This window comes from Acomys russatus, chromosome 15, assembly GCF_903995435.1.
Source record: "Acomys russatus chromosome 15, mAcoRus1.1, whole genome shotgun sequence".
Taxonomy (NCBI): domain Eukaryota; kingdom Metazoa; phylum Chordata; class Mammalia; order Rodentia; family Muridae; genus Acomys; species Acomys russatus.
This window is the reverse complement of record NC_067151.1, coordinates 12,485,775-12,508,883: the sequence shown is the minus strand read 5'-3', so window position 1 is coordinate 12,508,883 and position 23,109 is coordinate 12,485,775. Positions and strand designations below refer to the sequence as shown.

Below are 23,109 nucleotides of genomic sequence, written 5' to 3'. Positions count from 1 at the left end.
AATAGTGCCATCAAAAATGACACCTAAGGTCCATTTCTACATGCAGCACAGGCACCCACACAATACTCAAGAACATGCACACATGTGCATATGCATACGTAAAGAAGACATATTCTGAATACTTTACATGGATTTGTTTCCTCGGCAACTCAAGAAGACAGAGTCTGTTATTGTCCCCAAATGAAGAAACCTGGGCCTGCAAGGTACATCATCCATGCAAAGCTGTGCAGCCAGTAAAAGACACACCTGGCTTTGACCCAAACAGCCTGATCCTAGAGATAGACCTCCAGTGCTTACAATTCAGGTATTTATTCTTCAAAGTATTAAAAAAAAGTTGCCTTTTATATTTTCTTTTCTTTCTTTTTCTTCTTTGTCTTCTTCTTCTTCTTCCTCTTCTAAATTTCCACACAATCAATCCTTTATTATACAGCCCTAACTTTTGCTTGATGAAATCATGCTGAAGGTGGCAGTGAGCTGAAATGTATCTCATTTTTGAAGTCAAGAAGCCTTAGGTCTTGGTACTTTATCCTCTGCCATAAATAGACCATGTGTCCTTGGATATTATCTTGGAAGAATTACTAGATTTCTATAACTTTTTATTTCCTTCTTTGAAAGCAAGAAAAATTATAAACTAATAGTAACACAAAAATTAAATATGATAAAATACACAATTTGTATTTTAGCACATAGCAGACCATCCTTCCAAAGGGACATTTGCTAGAATGAAATGTTTAAGCATTATTCTCATTTCCTTATCTTTGCATAAAGTTGTATATAACTGTATAGAGAGCACACTTGAGAGTGTTCCTCTGAGTGGTGCCTACTGTCTCCACCATCTTCATGTGGTTTTAATTGTCAACTTGACACAATCTACAATTACCCAGTAAGCAAGTCTCAAGGATGAGTTGTCTAATCAGGTTGGTCTGTGAGAGATTATCTTGATTACATCAATTGGCATGTAAAGACCCAGCCACTGTGAGTAGCACCATCCCTTAGGCAGGGGGATCCTGGAGTAAGCTAGCTGATTGCTACCTGCATTAGCTCATCACTTCCCGCTCTGACTGCCCCTTCAAGTTTCTGCTGCCTTGACTTCCACACAGTGATGGTCTGTAACAAGGAACTGTGAGGCAAATAAACATTTCTCTGTTGAGCTGCTTTTGTCGGGATATCTCTTTTAAAGTTCTTATCATTTTTATTTCACGTCATGTATATAGTTTTGCATGGCCCTCAGAGTCTAGAAGCAAGCATTGAATCCCCTAAGCCTGGAGTTATAGAAAGTGTGAGCTGCCATGTGGATTTTAGGAATCAAACACATACCCTCTGGAAGAGCAGCCATTACTCTTAACCACTGATAGATCTTTCCAACTCTTGTCAAGGTATTTTATCATAGCAACAGGAAATGAAACCAAGACACTCTCTAATGAGATCTCACTATGTACACGTTGGAATCAATGTGCAAAGGGAGCACTGTGACTACTTCCGCTCAGCCACTGCTTTCCCCCAGGATTCGACCTACCTTGAGGGCCGCAACACACCCATCCTCTCCCTCTGCCACACCAGATATTCCAAGAATAGTTTTTAAACGCCCTATCATTGAAGAGCTATGGGCAGACTCCACAATGCCTGCATCCCTACTTTCACACTGCAGGTTTTCTTTTTCTTTTTTTCTTTTCCTTTTTTTTTAAACTCAAACTGATTCCTTTTCCCTCCACAGTAGGAATTTAAAGCCTGGTCCACCAGTAGGTATGTGCAACTAAGTGGGTCTGTGGTGAGAGAGAAGGTATAAAGAAACAGACCATCCCAGCGCCTTGTCACTGTAAAAGAAACAGGACAGAGATCAGTTCCAGAAGAAGAACCCGTGATCTGGACCAGAGAGCTGACACTAGGAAAACATGTAGATAGGACTGGGTAGCCTTGCTTAGGTCCTCCGAGCTTTTTAAAAGTACCTCATGTGAGGACAGAAACCATTCAATGTGGCAATGTCGTCCACGGCCACTCAAATCTCCCCAACCCCACTATCAGCAAGCAGAAGAGTAGCATGTCTGACCTACCTGGTCACCTCTAAAAGTGACTGCAGGGTGGAGGTCACCAGTATATATAGAACCCTTTGGCTTCGAGCCTGGAAAGCTTGCATCTCTGCCATGCTCCAGCCTGTGGTTCCTCTGAAGCATCTTGGGATGTCATTCATCTATTTCCGTCTTATTGACAGCATATTTGACCTAAGAGTTGAAGGGACCAAAGCTGCGAACCATGCGTGGACTACATTGGTAGGCTAATAAGGAAAGATGATTACAAAACTGCCCTATGGTGGCTTGCAATACCTCATTTCCCACAGCACTTACTGGACAAAGAAAGTGACTTGGGAGGATCTGGAACTATGTTCAACTCTAAAAGGAATCTTAGAACCCAGCCAGCCCTGGATCCCACTGTTTACATTGTTGATAAACAAAAGGCTCAGTTTTTTTCCACCCAAAAGTGACAAAGCAGGCAGGAGCAGAAAACAACAGACCTGCAATTGATTCTGTATTCTAGCACTTTCAGAATGGACAAATTACTTTCTTCTCTTAAAATCCATTTCCTCAGCTAGAAATAAAGAGGCCAGTACCTTCCTTCATGAAATTGTCTATAAGCAGCATAGGCTGCCGACCCAGTACAATGCTTATGAACTCTGCAGCATTATAATTCAGACGCATTCCAAATAGCACTGAGCTGTTTACTAGAAAATTAATTGGATAATTATTTTTAACAGAGCCTATTGTGAAACTTTCCAATAGAATCCAAATGAGATAAATTGACTTTGTTTGGCATTATTAGGAAGACGGAAAAGAAATAAAGTATGTTGACTCTTAGCATGTTTACATAAGTTTGAGTGGAGCTATCAAAGGTTTCTTATTGCCATCACGCATTGGCATGCCTTATCAGTTTCCAGTTCATATTTGAATTCTCTTCTCACCTAAATTGATTAATAGAGTGTGGACTAAATACTTAGGATTTGCCTTCTAGGCAAGCAAATAAAAATTTTAAGGCTTCTAGTAAAATGAAAGAGAGAGAAAGCGAGAGGGGGAAAGAAAAGGAAGAAAGAAGGGAAGGAAACAAGCAAGCAAGAATGGAATGGAGGAAAAGGGGACAGAGGGAAAAGGCGGGACTGGCTTTTGCAAGGTGATTGTTCTATCACCTCAGAGAAAAGTGACCCCACTTCCTGTTGTGTTAGTGACCTCAAACATTTGTCTTAGTGCTCTGGAGACTCAGAACTAACTGAAGACTCCCCCCCCAAAATGGCTTCTTTGTGCGAATTACACACATCGTCATTTACTCTATTAGAAACAACACAGATTAGAATTTAACTATTTATTAAAACTACTTGAAAAAGAACAATAACAACAATACATTTATTGTTTTGAGGAGGAAAAAAAACTCCACCAGCAAAGAAGTTTCAGCAAGAGACACAGCTTTGGTTTGTACCGTTGCAAATTCCTTTAACAAAACGCTTAAGTCATGTCTGATGCTGCATCAAAGCCTTTCTCTTTTGAAATATAAGAAAATTCATCTTTCCGCCATGTGCAGTTGAGAAAGGCATGTGCTTCTACGGCTTTCACAACAATTGTGGCTGCTCGCTGCTGCCACAGTAAAATATGACAAATATTACTTAGCATGATGGTGGCATCTGAGGCTGTACCAGTGAATCCTGTGCTCGGTTTGCAAATCTTCAGATCCCTTGCATTTCAAATGGCTCTTAGCTTATTTGCTGTTTTAGGGACACACAGGGCACTGGTCATTTGGGAGCATCATCTCGCTAGTTCCTGTCACGTGCTTCATTCTGCATCAGAAGACACTTCCTTAAGATTTCCACGAGGCTCACCAGAACTGCTTTACCTCCTGCAAATGTGGAAGGACAAAGATGGGAAATACACGTTTTTCCAAAAATCTGGATTTTTATTGAACTCTTGAGCCTTGGCTTCGAAATAAAGGGCTCTGTTTCCATGGGAAAAGGTCAGGTTCTGAAGAATGAATCAACATAGTTCATATGCCAGCTATCATTGCAAGTAAAAATGGATGGCTCGGCACACTTGCACACTCGGCTCCAAGTTCCGTGGGTTATGTCAAGGTGCCAGCAGACGGGCCCAGCACATTTATAGGCCAGTGCTAGTGCAAAGGTCAGCACAGCGAGCAACAGTGCTCTCTTAGGGCAGCGTATAAAAATGCTTTGCACCCCACAGACCTCTTGAGAGGTGCTCAGGGAACACTAGGGCTTTGCAGATGCATCATTGTCCCCAAGGTTAACATGGCTCTTACTCCAGTGGTTGAGTTTCTTAAACTTTCTCGACAGAGGTCATGAATATCAGGTGAATTTAGACAGGCGCAGTGGGGACGGGTGAGTGTTAACCTAGAAATGTGTTCATAGCCAGTTTCTGAGTAAAGGAGATGGTTAGTACTTCTGTTTGTTATTTTTCTGTGGCTGCGATAAAACACCGTGGTCAAAGCCACTTACAGAAGAAAAGGCTTATTTGGACTTATAGTTCCAGAGGGTTCAAGTCAACAAAGGCAGAGACACCATGGCAGCAGGCAGTGGGCATCAAAGCTGTAACACCTAAACCTCCCCAAACAGTGCCATCAGCTGGGGACCAAGTGTCTCTGTGACAATAGGAAACATTCCTGGTCCAAACAATCACAGTTTTTGTACTGTAGTATCTTTTGTGTTATAGAATACATAGGTATGCACATATTAGTATTTTCACATGTATATATAATACTACATACATATAGCATTTTATCTGTGTATAAATATCATGATTTGGAAGCATTTTGTACAGGTTTTCTGCAATGGTATTAAGAAACAGGAGGCATGGCTGGTGAGGTGGCTCAGCAGTAAAGCTGCTTGCTGTGCAAGCCGAGGGACTCTGGAATCTGCAGTGTGAAAAAAACCTGACTCCCAAAGGTTGTCTTCTGAGCCAGACACATACATCTTCTGATGCACACACACCTGCACACACACATGTGCACACACACCGTACACACACAAATAATAATAATAATAATAATAATAATAATAATAATAATAATAATAAATTTTAATGTAAAAAAGTGATTGGATAATGCTGTATTTTTGTTGCAACTCAATTTGTTTATTGAAAGCATTTATGAAGCCATGCACACCAGGCACTGTGGTACCCATCTATAGTCCTAGCACTTTGGGTGCTGAGGGAGAAGGATCACAAGTTGTTGCCTAGCCTCAGGTACATAGATAAGACCCTAGCTCAAAAAATAACCTTCAAAACCCAAGACAGCGAAAGGAACCCCTTTGGGGGTAGAGGCCCACACTATGCTTCATTCCCGTTGCCTCCAGAAGTTGTCACTTGGTCGTTTTGAAATGTTTTTCCATTGGGGCACGGTGCAGCCATGTGCTACCTATTAGAACTTCCTTGGTTCGCCCTGAAGGCCCCACTCTCATCTACCAGCACCGCTTTACAACATGGCAGGAGCGTTCAGACTTTGTGAAAACCAGTATGTGCCTCCAAAACTGCATGCTCATTGGTCATGTGACAGTCACTCTGTCTATCAGTACTGAGTCAGAATGTCACTCACTTGGGGGGACTTAATCAAAGATTGGAGGAAGTGTCTTCCCGGTAGCACTGATGGGACCTTCAGGGAGTATCAACCTCACACACTCTGCTGTCTATGGCTCAAATGTTCCTCAGAGTCTCTGTAGAATTAAAAAAAAAAGTTTTATTTAATATTTGTACATATATGTAATATAGTTAGACCTAATTCAGACACATGCCATTCGTTCCTCTCCAGTACCTCCTCAATTCGTCTCCATACACATCTCTCTCCCAGTTTCATGTGCTCTCCTTACCACCACCACCAAGTTGATACCGAGTCCATTTAGTGCTGTCTGTGTGTGCAGAGCTGTGGGACTATCTACAAGTGTAGCTACCCTGTCAGGGTCCACATCCCTGAAGAAAATTGACTCTCCCTCCCTTAGCTGCTAGCAATTGCCAATAGCTCCTCAGATAGGGGCGGGTCTTCATGAGCCCCTCCTCGATCCATGCCGGTGTTTATTTGGTTGTTGTTGTTGTTGGCTTCGTCTTGTGCAGGTCTTGATGCAGTCTCAACCACAGCATCCTCATGTGTGCGCTGTGCTGTCAGGTCCAGCAGATACAGTGTCACTCCCGACATCATTTCCTTTGGCATCTATCCTCTTTTCACCCATCTTCCATAATGAATCTCTTGAATTTTGTGGCAGCCTCCCTGAGGGAAACATGTAAGATTTGGAATTGGATCCCTAAAGAGTAGCTAAAAAAATAAATAAATATGCAGAGATTGGAACTGTGGGTAGAGGGAGCATAGAGACGCTGGGAATCACTGACACTTGCTGTGGGTCTCCATCGTCATAGAGGCCTCGTGACATCTTTTCTGAAGGCCTGGGGATGTTCAATTATGTTCAATCATTTGTACCAAAAGTGCTCTCCAGAAAACGAGACCCACCCAATCAGTGCCACGGAGAAGATGAAAGACATAGTCAAAGCCCAAGGTCCCTGTTAATGTCACGCAAGAAGAGAAGATGAATGGCTTGGTCAAACAGGATTACACTCAAGCTTTTTCTCATTAAACAGATTTTCCTCTGCCAAGCTAAGTGCAGGTGAGACACAACAGGAGCAACTGGGTTTTACTATCTGAAGCTAAGCTCTGGAGTGAGGGAGGTCTTGGTCACTTTGAAACATATTTACAAATACACCAAAGTAAATATGCTGTCATTCAGTGTTCCTCCCTAGGAAGCCCCAGCAGTGCACTATTCCCACCTCCAGAGCACAGTACTCCTAGGCCCCCCCACCTCCCCACCACCCCCTATCCCCCACCTCGCCAGCAGCTCAGCTCTGGATTTGCATAAAGAATTCTTGTTGCTGATGCCTCCCCCATTCACCCCACAATAAATCCTTTCAGATACTCCATGGCACAGTTTCACACTGTATTTTTGAAAACAGGCTCACTCTGTTCCATCAAACAGAAACAACAGGAAAAGCTGAACTGTTGCTCATGGCTTTACAGACTGCCAATGTGACTCTCACTACGTGCAAACACTCCTCTTTGTCAAAGCTTTCTCCCTCAGGTTCTTTGTCTCATTAATTTTCTTCCTGAAATAATTATATATTACTACACCAAGTGAATTTCTAGGCTTATCCACAGCCCATTTACTGGAAGTTTGAATCTGACTAGAGAAAATAAAAGACATAATGTGTCTTCTAAAGCCAATCCTGAAAAGGTATACTTGAAGTGATGAATTAAGTATGTGCTTGTGTAATTGGCGTGTGGTCAACTTCCTCTGACAACCCACATCTTTACAGATACCTGGCAGTCACGTGATGACCCCCTCAGTAGCTCCTACCTTCTGTCATTGGCCCCAACCCTCTCTCCAGTCCGTGCCCCACTCTTAGCAAGAATAGAGGGCACACAGCACCAATCAGATGATGTTGCTCTGTACCCCACTGAATTTAGCATCCCTAGTTATAAAATCATCTACAGAGAGCAAAAGCTGTGCCTTTCTAACGTACGTGGCTTTGCCTTAGCGCAGGTGCTCGATTGACAGTGTGATGTGTTATGGCCTGCACCCTTTCATGACGATCTTTGTTACTCGAAACATCAAACCCCCTTTTCCTAAAGCCATGGCTTCACAGAGCACTTGAGGTCATTTGCCAGCGATCTTTGCTTAAGTTATTCCGGGTTTTGCTTTACAGCAGAAGTGGCCATGTATTCACTCACTGGCTATTGCTAATTCTTCATAGCTTCGTGATAACATACATGGTTGGGTTTGGTCAAGTGTTCTCTAGGCTCTGCAGATTCAACGTCTTAGCTGATTTTCACATGCTCAGAGGAGAACGAGCTATGTATGGTCTCATGGGTTGTTTTTTGTTTGTTTGTTTGTGCTGTTGCTGTTGTTGTTGTTTTTGCCTATATAATGGCCTGGAAGACCTCACCGATAGTTACCTAGGAGTGCTCACTCATAGAGACGAACAGGAAGTCTAGACAAGCCCACCCTTTAGGAACGATGTGTAACGAGGCCACTGTGAGCTTCTAAGCATTGTAGAAGAGGAATAAGGAAAAGAAATCACCCGCAAACTGATGAAAGTGGCAGTGGCAGAGCAGGATGCTTGGTATCAAAGTCAGGAGGGGACTCGGGGGAGGGGACAGGCTGATCTCCAGGAAAGGTTTCCATTCAGAGGCAGAGAAGACCTGTCAGAGCTGAGTCCCAAGTAAATGAAAATTAAAGAAAAGTACATATTTCTGTCAAGTCCATTTGGGCCATAATAGAAATGCCGATTGCAAGTCCGTCCATCACACGGCTTCCACACAAAGGTGCACAGCAGACTTGGGGTTGGCCCTTGTCAGAAACAAAATTTCATAACATTTATATCAGACTTGCCTCAACATGTCAAAAAAAACTGCTGGATTTGGGAAGTACAGAAATAGAGAAATAATATACTGAGATGAATTTTTTTTTCTTTTAATAAGAAGTTCTATTTCACAAAGCCTTAAATGCATAGTGTGCAGGTCAGTGGTTATAAAAGACCAACAACAGCAGGTGTGGGAGGCCAGGTGCTCGGGGAGAAATGAAAGGACTGGATGGAGAGGCTGGGATCAGCGCACCTGTGTTTCAGGAAGTGTCACATAGCGTCATGGCCACCCTGCAGAGCCGGTGCCCGTGAGAACTGCCATTGTCAGTGGAGCTGTTGATGCAGGACCTCATCTCTGCATCTTAATGCAGGTGCAGTGTTTCTCCTCCTATTGCAAAGAAGCAACTGCGAGAGAGTCCTCTTTTCTTAGTTGTGAGAGCTGTGGGGCAGAATGGGGAGGGAGGAGGACCTCGGTGGTATAGGAGGGTAAGAGTCACTTACCATTTGGGATCCAAAATGCTAGGTCCACTCTCCTTACACAAAGGTACACAAAGAACGAGCTGTGATAGGTGGAAGATGAGAAAATGGGGAATTTGTTTCTTCTTCTCTTGGAAATAGCATCAACACCACATCACACCAGATACACAAATTATAGTGTACAATATTTCAATCATTGTGTCCTTAGAAGGCCAAAATGTTTTCATTTATATCAATTGCATTTATAGCTTCAAAGGAACATACTTTTTTGTGGAGAAGAGGACCTTCCATATGAAAGAAAATCGGACTCAGAAGTTTGTGTAAAAAGCACACCATTTCGCTTGTGGATGCTTTTGAGTGTTTTTGTTTGCTTTGGGGGATGAGGAAAAGTCAAGAAAATGGTTTCATTATTGTCTTTAAAACCATGCCGCACATAGCTGGCTCTTGGAATTGAAATTCCAAGCTCAGGATTTGTTTTCTTCCTACTTGACCTCAATATGACACCCACATGTTGCTCCTTAAAGCCAGTGTGCCCACCCTCCAGGAAGCTGCCAGCTATTCTAGCTCTGCCCAGGGGCGGAGCACTTCTATGTATCCCTGGAGTAGGAGATGAAGTCATTCCCTGGCTGTCACAGGTGGAGACACTAAGATCAAAGAACGGAGAATGAGGTTGGTAATCAGCATCCACTTGCACTGCCCATCAAAACACAGATTTGTCTCCAAGAATAGAGCTGTTTGATCACTTGCTCTTGACTGAGAACTATAAAAGCCCTAGCCCTTTGATCAGAAGCCCTCCTAATCCTGGGGAATGGGCCCTATTCTCTGGCACTGGGGAATGCAGCAAGCTATCTGATTTCCAAATCAAAACACTGACTTGCTTGAGAGAAGACCATGCTGAGTTCTTAGTGCACCCACTTTGGAAGTTTACTGAAACAATGGCTTTGCAGTGCAGGATTTTAACAATAAACCTTGACAGAATATGCAGAAGTGTGGTAGGATGCGTTGTTCTTCAGAATAAGCACTGCTGACACAGGAGTAAGCGAGGAGCAGGAAAGGCTAGCAGTGAATCCAGACCATTTATTGTCACTTTAAAAATAGAAAAGCCTGGGCTAGCCTTGGTGGTCCATGACGTTTTTCCCAGCACCCTGGACAAGGAGGCAGGCTCATCTCCAGGACTTTGATGCCAGCCTGTTCTACATATTGAGTTCCAGGCTAGCAAGGGCTACATGGTGAGACCATAAAAAGAGAAAAAAATCATAAAAAGCCAGCATAAAGGACAGTCAGGCTGGCAAGAGAAAAACCCACTGGGCTTCGTGGCCCTGCCCTCGCTCAGCTGCTAGCGACTGTTTCCCTGTTTGAGTTAGCCTTAAAAGAGAAAAGTCTACTAAATTTGGGGGCTTGTGTGTGGTTTTTAAATGCAGCCTAAAGTGTCACAATGTATTTGATGTCTTTGTAGTCTCTTCTTACTTGGTAACACAGCTTCAGAAGTGAGTCTGTGGACTGTGTATTCTATTGATTTATACCTGGCCCCAAAGTAAAATAAAACAATGAGTCTTGTGGGCACTCTGCTTTGCTATGGCATGAGTGTGCAGGTACACATGTGTGCCCCCCACACACACACTTTAGTCCCACATTTAGCCTTCTACTATAAGTCTCTGTAACGATGGCGTTTTACCTTCCCTAATTTGAATGGAAGATGAGAGCTTTGACACCTAGCATTCCAAGTCTATTAAGAAGCCCATTCCACTCTTGGACCTGCCCTAGGAACACGGTTGATAGATATCAGCCTTTTGATGTGGCAGACACTGTCCTCCCTCATTTCCTGTTTGCTCTTTCCATCACTTCTTTGGCTGTCTCAGCAGTGTCCTCTGCGGCTATGCTGACATCGTGGACCTTAAAAAAAAAAGAAAAAAGGACACAGGACCAAAATACTGTCAGATCGTGGAAGGCATACTAGATGCAATAAACAAACAACCCATCTATGCCACCATCCCATGCTGCTCACCACAAGACGCATAAGCCATAGCTAGGGCGTGATTCTGTATGCTTAAAAAAATAAAACTTTATCCCAGCCACAAGTCAGGGAAGGGGCAGAGCCTGCCCAGGCAGGCTTCTGTAGCATCTTTTGAGGGGCCTCCTAAAGTAACCACATGGATCACTTGAGCAATCGAGTCTTGTTTCCTTCTTTGAATCATGAAGGTCATTATATTTCAGAAAACACTTTAAAGGTTAAAGAAAAAAGCATGGGTCATTCCCAATTCTTTTCCTAGGAGAAACAATAACTTTTAGCATTAAATATGGAATCTTCCAGATTTTTTTTCTCAAAGACTTCCCACAAAGTGGTGAAAGGGAAGTGACTTTGTCTGAAAGGTATTTGTCCCTGTTTTCTGGCTCCTCCCTGTTTTTCTCCAGCATCTATGTTTTCACCTTTACAGTGTTTAAGCTTATTTTTCTTTACTTGTAAAGGTATTCAGGACTTTATATAAAGGGAAGTCTGGGGACTGAGAGGCTGTGAGTCTCCTGATGATCTTTCTTCATATCCTTTTTCTTTCAACCAGCCCTTTGCAACTTAGCTTTCCCAAGGGGATGATAACCCCTCACCATCTTCACTCCTCGTGACCAGCGTGCCCCATCATGGCACCTGACTTTCATCTTTGCTCATCTTCCTACTCCTAAATGACCTCTGACGCCTCCCTCAAGGAAAGGTTCACATCCTCCCCTCTCATCAGCACCCGGGCTCACTCCTTGTCCTCTTTCTCACCCTGTAATATGCTCTCTTTCTTCTCTTTACTTTAAAGAGTAGCTGTCTTCTAGGCTCCTGAGATGAGTCCACATTCCCTCTGTCTCACAATCTCATCTGCTCGTGCCATTTTCTTATCCCTCCATCTGTATGTGTACCTCTATCCCTCTTCTTAGGTATGGACACTATGTCCACATGGTCAACTAGATGTTTCTACTTGGCAGAATGTTCCAAAGGCACCACAGTCCAGCCAAGACTTTGTGTCCTCACTATCTTCCTTACTTTTCCTGGGTGATACTGAATTCAGCTCCCTCTAGGGATGCTCATCACCAGGGCAGTCACCCTGGTTGTGGTGGCTTTAGAAGGACAGAGAGAGTAAAGAACTTCAAGTAAGTAGGGACCATTCATTCTAGTCTAACAATGAAGAGAAAGGAGAAAATCAGATGTGAGAAAATCACCTTTTAAGGGAGGGGAAACCCAAGTGATTTTGTGAGTGGTAGGGAAGAGACTAAAATTGGGGACACAAGAGGATTGGAATTGAGCCCAGACACCCCTGAGGCTGAGAGCTAGGGTGGCAATGTGAAGGTCTTATCTTCCTGCCGCTGTATTGTTCATTCTGTATATGACTTCTGCCTTGTTTGTATCATGCAGCAGTAACTAAATAGTGATAAACCATTTTTGAGGTACTTATATAAAATATTTAACTTTTACATTCATTTTGACATCTATAGTTAAGGCAAAAACTAAATTGGGGCCAATTTATCCTGTTAGAGAGACAATGTGTTCCTTTTCCCTTTAAAATTCTCCTATGTAAATCCCATTCCTCATGACTATGAAAAATACTCTTAATCGAGTTCACAAACAGCTAATATCTTTCAATTGAAACTACTTTTAAAAGGGGTTTTTTGTTGTTGTTTTTGTTTTGTTTTGTTTTGTTTTTTGGGGTTGTTTGGTTGGTTTGGTTTTGGTTTTTGTTTGGTTTGGTGTGGTTTTTTTGTTTGTTTGTTTGTTTGTTTTTTGTTTCTTTGGCTAGTACTAAGGGTTGAACCCAGGGTCTCGTGCATGCTCAATAAATGCTTTGCCACCAAGTTACATCCTCAGCCCAAAACTCTGAGCTTTTTTTTAATCCACTCATCCTCTAGAATAAGCAATTTATCTCATTTGTGGACTCTCGGTGGCATTAGTTTTTATTGCTATGTTAGCTTTGTCCAGTCTTTTTCCTGTGGGATAATTCCCACATCCACGGTAAGGACAGCGTTGTCTTACAATTTCCCAAGTGTCGTGATTTACTTAATTCAAATCAACACATTCATAGGGTAACGAAGAGAGGGTGAAGCTCTGTGTGGGGCGGAGTTGAGTTGCCAGGTAGCCTTCCGGTTCTTAAGGGAACCATGGATGTTCTGGTTGCATGGTGTTTCAAAAGGTGTCAGCAGGAACAAAGAACTAGGCAATCGCCTTTCAAGCTAGTCAGATAGAATCCAGAGTGATGTCACTTGGAATGGTGGGGGAAGATAGGAGACATTGAATTTGGAGTTCCAGACATGACAGCAAGCCTGAGCTGAGACTTCTTACAGGCAAGGAGACACGGTCAGCAAGCTGTGACTCCCCTCATTTCTCCACCTTGAGTCCTCTCACCGTTTTAGCTTCCTCAGGTGCACTTAGTTAAGAGTGCTCAGAAGTGAACACAAGCAGTCAGCCTGAGAGGGCTGGGATGTGAGGGGCCTCAGCGCCTTGCCTCAGTTGAGACCCTCAGCTTCAGCATCTTGCCAAAGCTGTGGGTGGAGCACAGAACGCTATTACACTGTGGCTTCTCCTCCCACAATAAGCCCTGCCCCTTCACACTTGGGCAGTGGCAAGACTGGCTTTCTTCCTCCTCCTACCTCACTCCTCTGGCTGGTGTGCGAGGTCTTGCAGAAGCCAGGCACTTACTTGCCTTCTGGGCTTGGCAAAGTGCATAGGAAGAAGACAGGGCTTCCCGGCTGGGAGGAGGGAGGAGAGCTGAAGATCCCGCCTGGGCTGGCTCAGCTAAGCAAAGTGGGCAGCTCAGTGCTTGAAAGAGGACTGAGCTCACTCGCTCGCTCGCTCGCTCGCACTAGATATCAGTAAGTGGGTGACTGTATGGCTTAAGGAAAGATCAGATGAGTGCCCCTGGGTCATGGGGGAGACTTGAAAATGTTGCCTGCTTCTAGGGGGGAAGCCGCAAGGCTGCTGGCTCTGTGCGCTCTCTGTGTCTCGAAGAGGCTAGAGGCTTCAGCACAGAAATCAGAACTCCAAATGCCTCCTCCCTGTCCTGAGTATTGGCAACTTCTAAAGAGTAGTTGTGGACATGATCTTCTTTCCTGACTCCTTTCCTCAGGGAATGTTCTTCTAAATCAGACAGTTGGGACTGAGTGGAATGTGGGAAAGAAAGTGGAATGTGATATTAAAAGAAATTGCACTTTCTTTTATATTCTGTACTGCTGACATTGTTATGTCTACTAGCAGTAATTGTCAGGAAAGTCTGAGGCAGGGGCTTAATTGGGGAAATTGAGTCTTTGCGACCAGGAAACTGAATAGTCCATATGTTAGGGATTAAATACAAAATTTATGTTATAAATAATATATGAGGTTTTTTTTTAATCATTAAAGGGGAACAGCAGCCAGGAAGCATTAAAGTGCATGATACAAATTAGACAAAGAAAATTTCACATCCATGGCTTCTTGCAGTAGTCAAAAATTCCAGGATGTTTACAAAGTCAGGACAGTGATTCAGGAATGCTTCAATTATTGTTGTACATTATTAATACTGTTCCCGGGCAAGATTTGTGGTTCTCTGGTCAGCAAGTTCTGGCAATGAACTCACTGCCGCTGGTGCAAAGAATTCTGGGATGTCTGACAGTGAAATGGATGGAAGGACTCACATTCCATCTCTACTTAATGCCCTTTTGTCCAGAAATCGGGTCATGCAGATGAGCTATTTGGTACGTATACAGATCAATATTGGGAAAGGCATGTCTGAGGGTTGTGTAGCAGACGGACTCCTGATACTGTCTCATTGCAAGCCCTGGGATGGGAGGACCCAGAAGTCAAGAGACAGGAAGTCAGCTTGGCTCAAGCCAAACTTGTTCACGTTGTTTTCCATCCATCCCGAAATGGAGCCTCAGATGAGGTCAAGAATAACGGCTAAGAGGAACAGCATGACCTTTCCTTCTGCCTAAGTGTCAAAATTTGTCAGTGTGTGGATGAAGTTGGGGGGGTTCTAGTGATGCGTCACAGTGCTTGAAGTCTCTGATCGCTACGTTTCAGCAAATGACACAAAATAAGAGATATATTTGTGTGGAGGGAGAAGTGTGGGAATTCATGTTTTCAAATGTTATCCCCCAGTCTGCGGCATAAAAAAAGCCTTGTGTCACGGTCACTGACATGCGGGGCCCCGGGTCAGCACAAGTGGTCCTATGACGCCACAGATAGAAATTTCAGAAATCTAATTCTCTTAATTCTAGTATATGTGGATAATATCCGAAACAAGGTGTCTTTGGGGGTTGTTTTGTTTGTTGGTTTTGGTTTTTGTTGTTGTTGCTGTTTATTTGTTTGTTTGTTTTTTAACTTAGGAAAACAGGAAACTGTATGATGAATTTTATCTCTAGTTCTCATTACTATGAAGGGAACCCATTATACTTCTGGAGTTCCCACTGAGGAGGAAAAAAAAAAAAGACTAAAACATGTTACTATTATTTCTACAACACAACTGTGAGCTTACTGTTATGGCCATGCTCCTCGCCAACCTTAGAATTTGTATGTATAAACCCTACCACAGGGCAGATGGGTAAGGAGCAGCCATTAGGACTAGACAATAAAATAATAAAACGGCAATAAAGTACACTTATAGATATGGCCTCGGCCATTCCAGCTTCACAAACTTTTATTGTCTGTTTTAAAAATGCTTTTTATTCCCAGTGTTAGTATTCATGTGATTTATCGAAATATTGCAAATCGGAGGGTTCATTATCTGAAGTATGTAATACTTATTCTTTAAAAATATAAGGCATTGAAATGTAATGGGTGACAGCTGACATCTTAAGAACAATATAATTCTAATTGAAGTTTCTGTTCTTGAGGGAAAAAATGTGCTAAGAGTCTTCACAGGGCTGCTCATTTATCTCACAATGCTAAAGAATCTTTGCTGAAACTATAGAATAAAACAGACTATTGAGAAAGGACCAAAAGCATCCTTTGGAGGTAAAAGGATGAGCAGCTAGAGTCAGGGCGTAGATCTAAGACGGTGGCTTGCTGTACTTGAGAGACTGATGTGAAGAGTGATACACTGTGACTAGTGAAAGTGTTAAAGAGTTTTATCTTTAAGGTTTATTAAGTAGGAATTACGTTTTTTTTTTTAATGAAAAGAAACTAAATGATATTTAAAATTGTTCTTTCACAAGAAAAGTAAAGAACAAGGCTATGGAAAGCTAAGCAGTGATGAAGACCTCGAAATAATTGTTGATCAGAAGCAGGTAAGTGAACACTCCATGTTTCCTGTTGCCTGTAGAACTTGACCTGGTAGCCCTCTGGGTTCAGAGCCCTTTCCTGGAAGCTGTTTTAACCTGCCCGACTAGAACTATTATTAATACAGATGTAGGGAGCATCAAAGCCTCCTTCATCTCTGCCCCAGTGACTTCTGTGTGACGCCAGCATGTGTGGAGTTGTGTACAGGGATTAAATAAAAGAGCACAGAGCAAGGGCAGAGGCGAGAACTCCCAGGGCTCAATGCAATGAGTCAAAATAATATAATTTTGATTGAGAGAGAAAAAACGTTGAAGTAAGAGCTAGGAAGCATATTATCTTGAAAATGAGAAACACTGTCCTTGGTGTGTATTGAAAAACAAGCCACGACTGTGGGGGAGGGGATAAAAGGTGTGAAGGTTTGTGATATTTAAACTTAGATCTTGCCCAATTTAGTTTCTCGGTTTGTCTGCAGCAAGTGTCGAGACAATTTGAAATGAAAACAGATTGCTGCATAGCCAATAATGCTGCCCATAATTTGAGAAGCCTCTCGGTTGGATGTTAGTGGCCCATAAGGTGCAATGAAAATGGCTTAACAGAGCATAAACAATGACATAGCAGGGAGCGGACTGTATCCTGCCAGGACACGGACTTGGCATTAGCCCTTAACATCTTTGTTAATTGTCAAGGAGACAAGATAACTGTCCATCTATTTAAAATACGCATGACATCAACTCTGAGGGCAGCATAGACTCGGTGTCAACAGAGTGGTAACTAAAGGGTCTGGGCTGACAAGGACATTAAGAGAGTGGCCACTGGCTTCCAGCAAAGCTGTTGAGTTTGGACAACTTCCTCATCCCGTAGTTGGTTCTGTGCCATGGTGATTGCACTAAGGGAGCACATAACTGTAGGGACCTTCTGGGAGATCCTGGCTGGGCAAGGTGTTCTCTGTGGAAGTTCACAGTATCCCCGCACAGCAGGGCTTGCCTCATTGCCACTGTGTTCCCTGCCCCCGTTGTCCGTGTCACTCTGCTGCTCCTGAGTACAGCAGGGTAGGGGTGCGAGGGTCTGGCCTGCATTCTGTTACTCACTGCCAGATTGTCAGTTTAACTAATAAGAAATGTGGAGTGCCAGTTTACACCGCTGTTATTTTAATTATGCCAGATTAATTACTTGGGAGACGCACTCTAGACCTCCCGTGGACTGTGATTACGATTAAGGGGTGGACCTACTTGATAGATAAACTAGTAAAGGATGAGCGAGTACACCACGAGAAACACACACACAGACACACACACACACACACACACACACACACACACACAGAAACACAGAGACACACAAACACCGAAACACAGACACACACTCACACACATACACACACACACCGAGAAACACAGAGACACACAGACACACACACACACACACAGATACACACATACACAGAGGCACACACATACACACCTCTCTATCAAAACAAAGTTAGTTTCTATTTTTTGTTTTGTCATACAGACATCGAGTCTTACCTTGCTGCTTCTTTATTATCTTTCTCCTCAAAGCTCTTAGGTTCTTCCTGCTTAGCCTTTGTGTTTTAGCTAACTGTTGTCATTCAGAGAACTACAGAATTACTTATCTTTACATTTTTGAAGAGTCCAAGAGCATCACTCTTCATTTTCTCATGCCGACTTTCCACGACTTCCAGTGCTGTCACACACATTGGTGTTGCTCGGAGTGACCCAGCACTGCTGAGTCATTCCTGTCAAACTTGCTCCAAAATGTGACAGCTTTGAACACGTCAGCTTAGGAGCTGGCTGCTGGCCCTGAGGGGGTTGCCCTTCTTTGGGAGGTTGTGGGGTTTGAGTTTTGAGCGAATCCTAAATTGAAGCAATGACATGTTCATACCCCTTACTAAAATATCAAGGAAAACACTAGTTATTCTTTATAAAACTCCAACAAAATTATTCCTAAGATTAAGAGACCAAAAGTTAAACATGTATGTGAGTATGTGCAAGTGTCAAATGCATTTTTTTCTCTAGAACCCCAAAGTTGTTCATTCCATATATAAAATGAAAATTTGCAAATATGTGTTATATATATACATATATATGTGTTAAAATTTAAACCCTGTGTCCCTATATATTAGTTTGCCAATAAGCTTTATGTGCAATCTCTATCTTCAAAAAGCATAGAGGAAATAATTCCAAGTAGCTTTTCTAGTGAGTGATGCCAAAAGAAATCCCAAGGAAGATAAACAAAACGACTGAAGTTCCGTGATGGGCAGAAGCCGACACTCTCATTAAATCTGTCACTCAGCTGCTGTCACTCCACAAGTGCTGTGCAAGCTATATGCCAGGTCATCAGTCAGGTGATTCGCAAGCCTCGTGCTTCCACGGAGAGCCCACAGTCTTGCTTACGTAAGCATATAAACAGCAGAAGCGCCATGTAGGCTGTGGGCTCTCCGTCTCTGGCAAAAGATGCTGCTGTGTTATTTTGATGTGGAAAAAAACACAGTCAATTTCGTAAATGTGTAAGGTTTTTCTTTTTGAAGAGCAATATTGTACTTTCTCCCATTGTGAAAAATTCCCTGGCAAATTTGCTTCAGAATGCATATTTTTTAAATCTCACAGAATTCTTAAGCTAGCATCCTAAACTAACAGACAATATATATTTATATATGTATTCCCATACTTAATCTAAATATTAATGTTTTGCATAGAGATCCGAGCCCATATTTTCCACCTGATATCCCCAAAGGCTTTAAGCTTCAAACACAAAAGTAGTGAAAATAAATATAATGCAATAAAATCTTAATGACATTAAGTTCCAAACACTGCCCATAAAAACAACATTATCTCTGTCCTTAGTGCTGAACGAAATCAATACTAAAAGTAAACCATGTATGTATATCACTCATAAGTTATATACGTGTGTGTAGACATGTGTATATAATTTTATAATCACAGTATTCGTTCTTCATTGGAGAAGACAAGAGTCTTGATTGGAAATTAGTCTTAAGCAAACACAAATTACTTCCTGAAATTGCTGGTTATTTCAGGAATGAGAGTGGATGAAATAAATGGGAAAGTAACTTCCCTAAAGAATTTAGAGCCTTAACTATTTTGAATCAATAATGAATTTGCTCTGTTTCACTTGTTGTTTTAATTGGCCTTCAGCTCAACTCAAGATTTCCTGTATGTTGGGCTATATGTGTGTTCACAGAGTTTGTGTCTAGGATGTTTTCAGATTCCACTTAGACTTGAAGGAAGTAAAGACAGAAAGCCAAGTATGGAGGATTCAGAGCTGTAGTGTAAGGATTGCACAAATGCATGTACAGGATGCTTGGGTCTAGTTGATTCTGGACTCAAAGGCAGTTGACACTGTGTGTTTCTTGGTGTACTGAATGAAGAAATGACATATACCAGCTAAGTGCCTAAGGAGTGCACACATCAGGCCAGGGCAGCGGTTCTCTAGCCTTGGCAGCCTCAGAAGTGCCCAAGGAGCTTCCTGGGCAGAGCGCACTCATCGTCAACTCTGTGAAATGACATCGGGCCTGAGAGCATACATTTCTCAGTTCTCCACTACTGTTGTTGGTTTCAGAGCACACTCTATGACAATATGGCCTGAATCAGAGAAAATAGTTACTGCAATTCCCAAAGGGGAAAGGTATATGGGACCAGTAATGAATCTGACATTCAAGTGGTCATTACCTGGAAATTTAAAAGCCAGAATCCATAGGGACCTGATGCCATGGTACCTAAAAATCAGGTCATCGTAGACACCGCAACAGTGGTGCTTTGAAGACCCAACCCTGCAGCTGGGTTGAATTCCCTGCAGTCGCCCTTTTGGTCTTGAACCACAAGAACTGCTTTGTAAACTGGTGTCTTGATTTTCTCCTCCAAGGGTTTATTTGGGGCATAGCCAGTGTGTATTGTTTTGAGGAGCTAACCAGCCCCTTGTACTCCTGGTCCCTCCAATTCAGCAAGCCAGAACCTTGAGACCTAGTGTAATGAAAGGACTTTCCCAGAGTCCCTAGTTTTCTATCAAGAACATTGAAAGCCATGGACCCCTAAGGTCATGGTCTAAACTCTGTGCCCTCTGCAACATTACTGGTTGCTCAATAAATTGGTTAAGAAGTGGTTTTTTGCCTTTCTGGTCTGCTCGTAGAAAATTACCACCTAGGAACTGAGAAAGTTGCCCACTTCTATTACTGAGCGCTCATGGGGATATACTCCCCCAACAAACACTTAACTGTCTACTGCCCTGTTGGCCTTTAGGCATTTCAGAAAAGAAAAGCTCTTCCAAACAAACAAACAAATAAAAGACCTGGACAGAATAAAACTACAAAGTTCCCTTCCCACCCCCAACATCTAAGGAAGGACTCCTAGCACACAAGAAACAAGATAATACACATTTTACCTAGCCTGAAACCTTTCTGATTCTCGTTGAAAAACTTGTGAGAGGATCTTAAGCAGAAAGCAGTGCACACTGGAACTATTACTAAAGAAAATGAAGAAACAAAATCGAATTGCCCCTCATATCTCCAATAGCCCCAAGCCTTTCAGTAGGATTACAACCCTGTCTTGTCATAGAGGCTCAGTGAAAATAAACTGTGTAAGGGATATCAAGGCCAGTGTCAAATCCAGATGAAAGAGCAAGGCCCAGCTTCCTTCTGGCACTAACAGATAGCCTGTCCTACCACCAGCTGGGTCAAGCCGGGGACTCATAAATAGTAAAAGGATGAGGGAATGTGTGTAACTGTCTTCTGGATTCAGCACCATCTGGACGCTACTTCTTGGCTATATCAATATGGTGGCTTGGTTTATATATAATTCATACCCCGTTTGCTCCTGAGGGTTCCAGAGTGCTAGAGCCTGTCTCTTGGTGTCACATGGGACAGTTTCTCTGGTGCCATCTCAGAATTCTGTACATCAAGAACAAAGGACCCCCTACCCACTGCCTACCCTCACTCACCTACCCCCAACCCCTGCTCAGCCTGGAGACCTGAAACAGGGGACTCTGACACTTAGAGAACTCAGCACCCCGCACAGCTGGGATGCCCTGACTGAGCTGGCAGTAGGCATGAGCTCATTAGCAATTTCCTCATAAAAGATTGATCAATAGGAGGTGCTTTCATAAAAAGAAGGCAGATTATTTACCGTGCGTGTGAGTCGGCACAAACAAAGATTTGTTTCTATAGACCAATCATTTCCATCTTTTCTGCGAAGTTATTTATCATCAACAAATACGGTAAAGAAAGGGCGACATCTCCCACTAGGTTAAACCAATTTTCTGGAATTAAGGCTGGGTGAGCTGTATTTTTTTTTTCCAAACAATATCGCAAATATCAGGGACTCGAAAGTTAACCCCGAAGATTTGATACGGCAAGGGAAGAGCCACAGGATCACACATAACGCGCGATGTCTTCCTCTGTGTTTTCCTTACACAGAGTGTATCATACACTCTGGCCTGATGTCCCTCATTGCAACCCCATACACTGATTCTGTTCAGCAGCACCTGACTCTAGGGGCAAGCGCTGGGGCAAAAACTCAAAACCTTCGTTTTAGAGTCTTTTCACAGCTTACCATAACGTGAGGCATTAGGCCACAGAAAACTTAGCAGGACACTTTTCCTAAAGTGAGCCCAAGGCATGCAGGAGTGCTGAGCCAGACTCGCTTGCCCTGATTTCTGCTTCAGCTTGGCCCTCCTGAGCAGAGGAGTCTGGAGTAAGCAGTTAGGCTTTCTGCATCTTCATGTTGTCGCCTGTACCATGTAATCATGCCATCTGCACTGGCGTCTGTTCCGAGGCTCACAGGGGGACGCTTCCTTGGAAAACTATGTGTCCCTTGGTCAGAGCCAGGCCTAGAATCTGGGGCCCCTGATGTTCAGTCTAGTGCTTTCCACAAAGCTCAGCTTCCTCGAGGGATAGTCGTAAATGGGTATTGTGTCACGAGAAATGCACTTTGTTACTTCCAGCACTGTATTCCTGGGTGTTCTTCACACCTTCTGGGGACAGGTGCTCCAGGCCAGTGTATGTCATGAGCCAGACCTTCCGCCACACCATGCTCATGGCACTGTGACTGTAGCACACACATGCCAGCCACTCGCAGCGTTAGGCTGGTTCCAGCCTGAATTTTGACTGAGAACAGGGACTGGCCGCATGGAAACGGTGCCACTTTGGGAAGACCAAGCAGCTTGTCTGAGCTAGAGACTGTCCTGCTCTAACATGAGGGAGATGTCTGTTATGTGAAGTTGTTGAGAGGATGACACAGGGCCCTCAGTCCGAGGCTTAGCCACGTGCATGGCAGGTGTTGCTTACTTCCTTCACAAGTGGCAGGCACCGAGCCAAGCGGTGGTAGGGTGTTGACAGCAACGTTGACAGCCCTACTAGCTACTGCATTCTTTGGATCTGGGAGGGGTGGACAGAGCTATAAGGACTCTGAGCAATATTGTTTTCACTAGGGCCAGAGCTGTGGAAGCCTAGCAGGCTGTGGCGCAGGGCCTCGGGTGTGGAGAGAGCAGAGGGCAGCGGCCACTTGGCACACACTTGCCACTCTAGAGAAAGGCAGTGCATACAAGCTCCACGGATTGCCTGGCGAGCCGGAAATGAGCCTATAGCCATCACACAGTAACCGGTCAAGAAATATAAGTAAGCTGCTGCTGTTAAAATGTCTATAATCAACTTTAAGGCTTTAAATAGTATTAATCAAAAAAAAAAAAAGGAAAAGAGGAAAGTGTTTCTGGGCATAGCCCTACGGGACCCAGCTTTTGGACATATAGTGCCCAGGAGACTCTGGGATCAAAGGCAGGCACTATGTGAACAGAGGATGGGGCCCACCCTTCGCTGTGTCCTCTGTCTTCTGAGTCACATTTCCCTCACAGCTATCCAGATTAGCTGCTGATCTGATTGACAGAGGGATGGTAAAGTATAGTTTACAGGTCATTTCAAGTCTTTCGGGAAGCTCAAGTTTCTTAGGAGGGAGCCTGGCAACAAAACTTCCCTCTTGATGGAGTGAGGAGAGTACA

At 43.3% G+C, this 23,109-nt stretch overlaps 1 protein-coding gene across 7 annotated transcripts in view; it reads left to right on the top strand.

Annotated features, from left to right (window-relative positions):
* Positions 1 to 23,109, top strand: part of Pex5l (peroxisomal biogenesis factor 5 like) — a 207,777-nt gene that overhangs the window by 44,685 nt on the left and 139,983 nt on the right. For 2 of the 7 annotated variants that reach the window (XM_051157050.1, XM_051157047.1), the window contains exons 1-2: positions 14,231 to 14,567; positions 16,026 to 16,097. The exons of 2 other annotated variants lie outside the window; for them this stretch is intronic. In XM_051157050.1, the coding sequence (XP_051013007.1) occupies positions 14,475 to 14,567; positions 16,026 to 16,097 (165 nt within the window). In that variant the 5' untranslated portion in view covers positions 14,231 to 14,474. Of the gene's footprint in view, positions 1 to 13,470; positions 13,710 to 14,230; positions 14,568 to 16,025; positions 16,098 to 23,109 lie in introns of those variants that run through there. 3 more of the 7 variants (XM_051157052.1, XM_051157048.1, XM_051157049.1) reach the window with 2 other exon arrangements.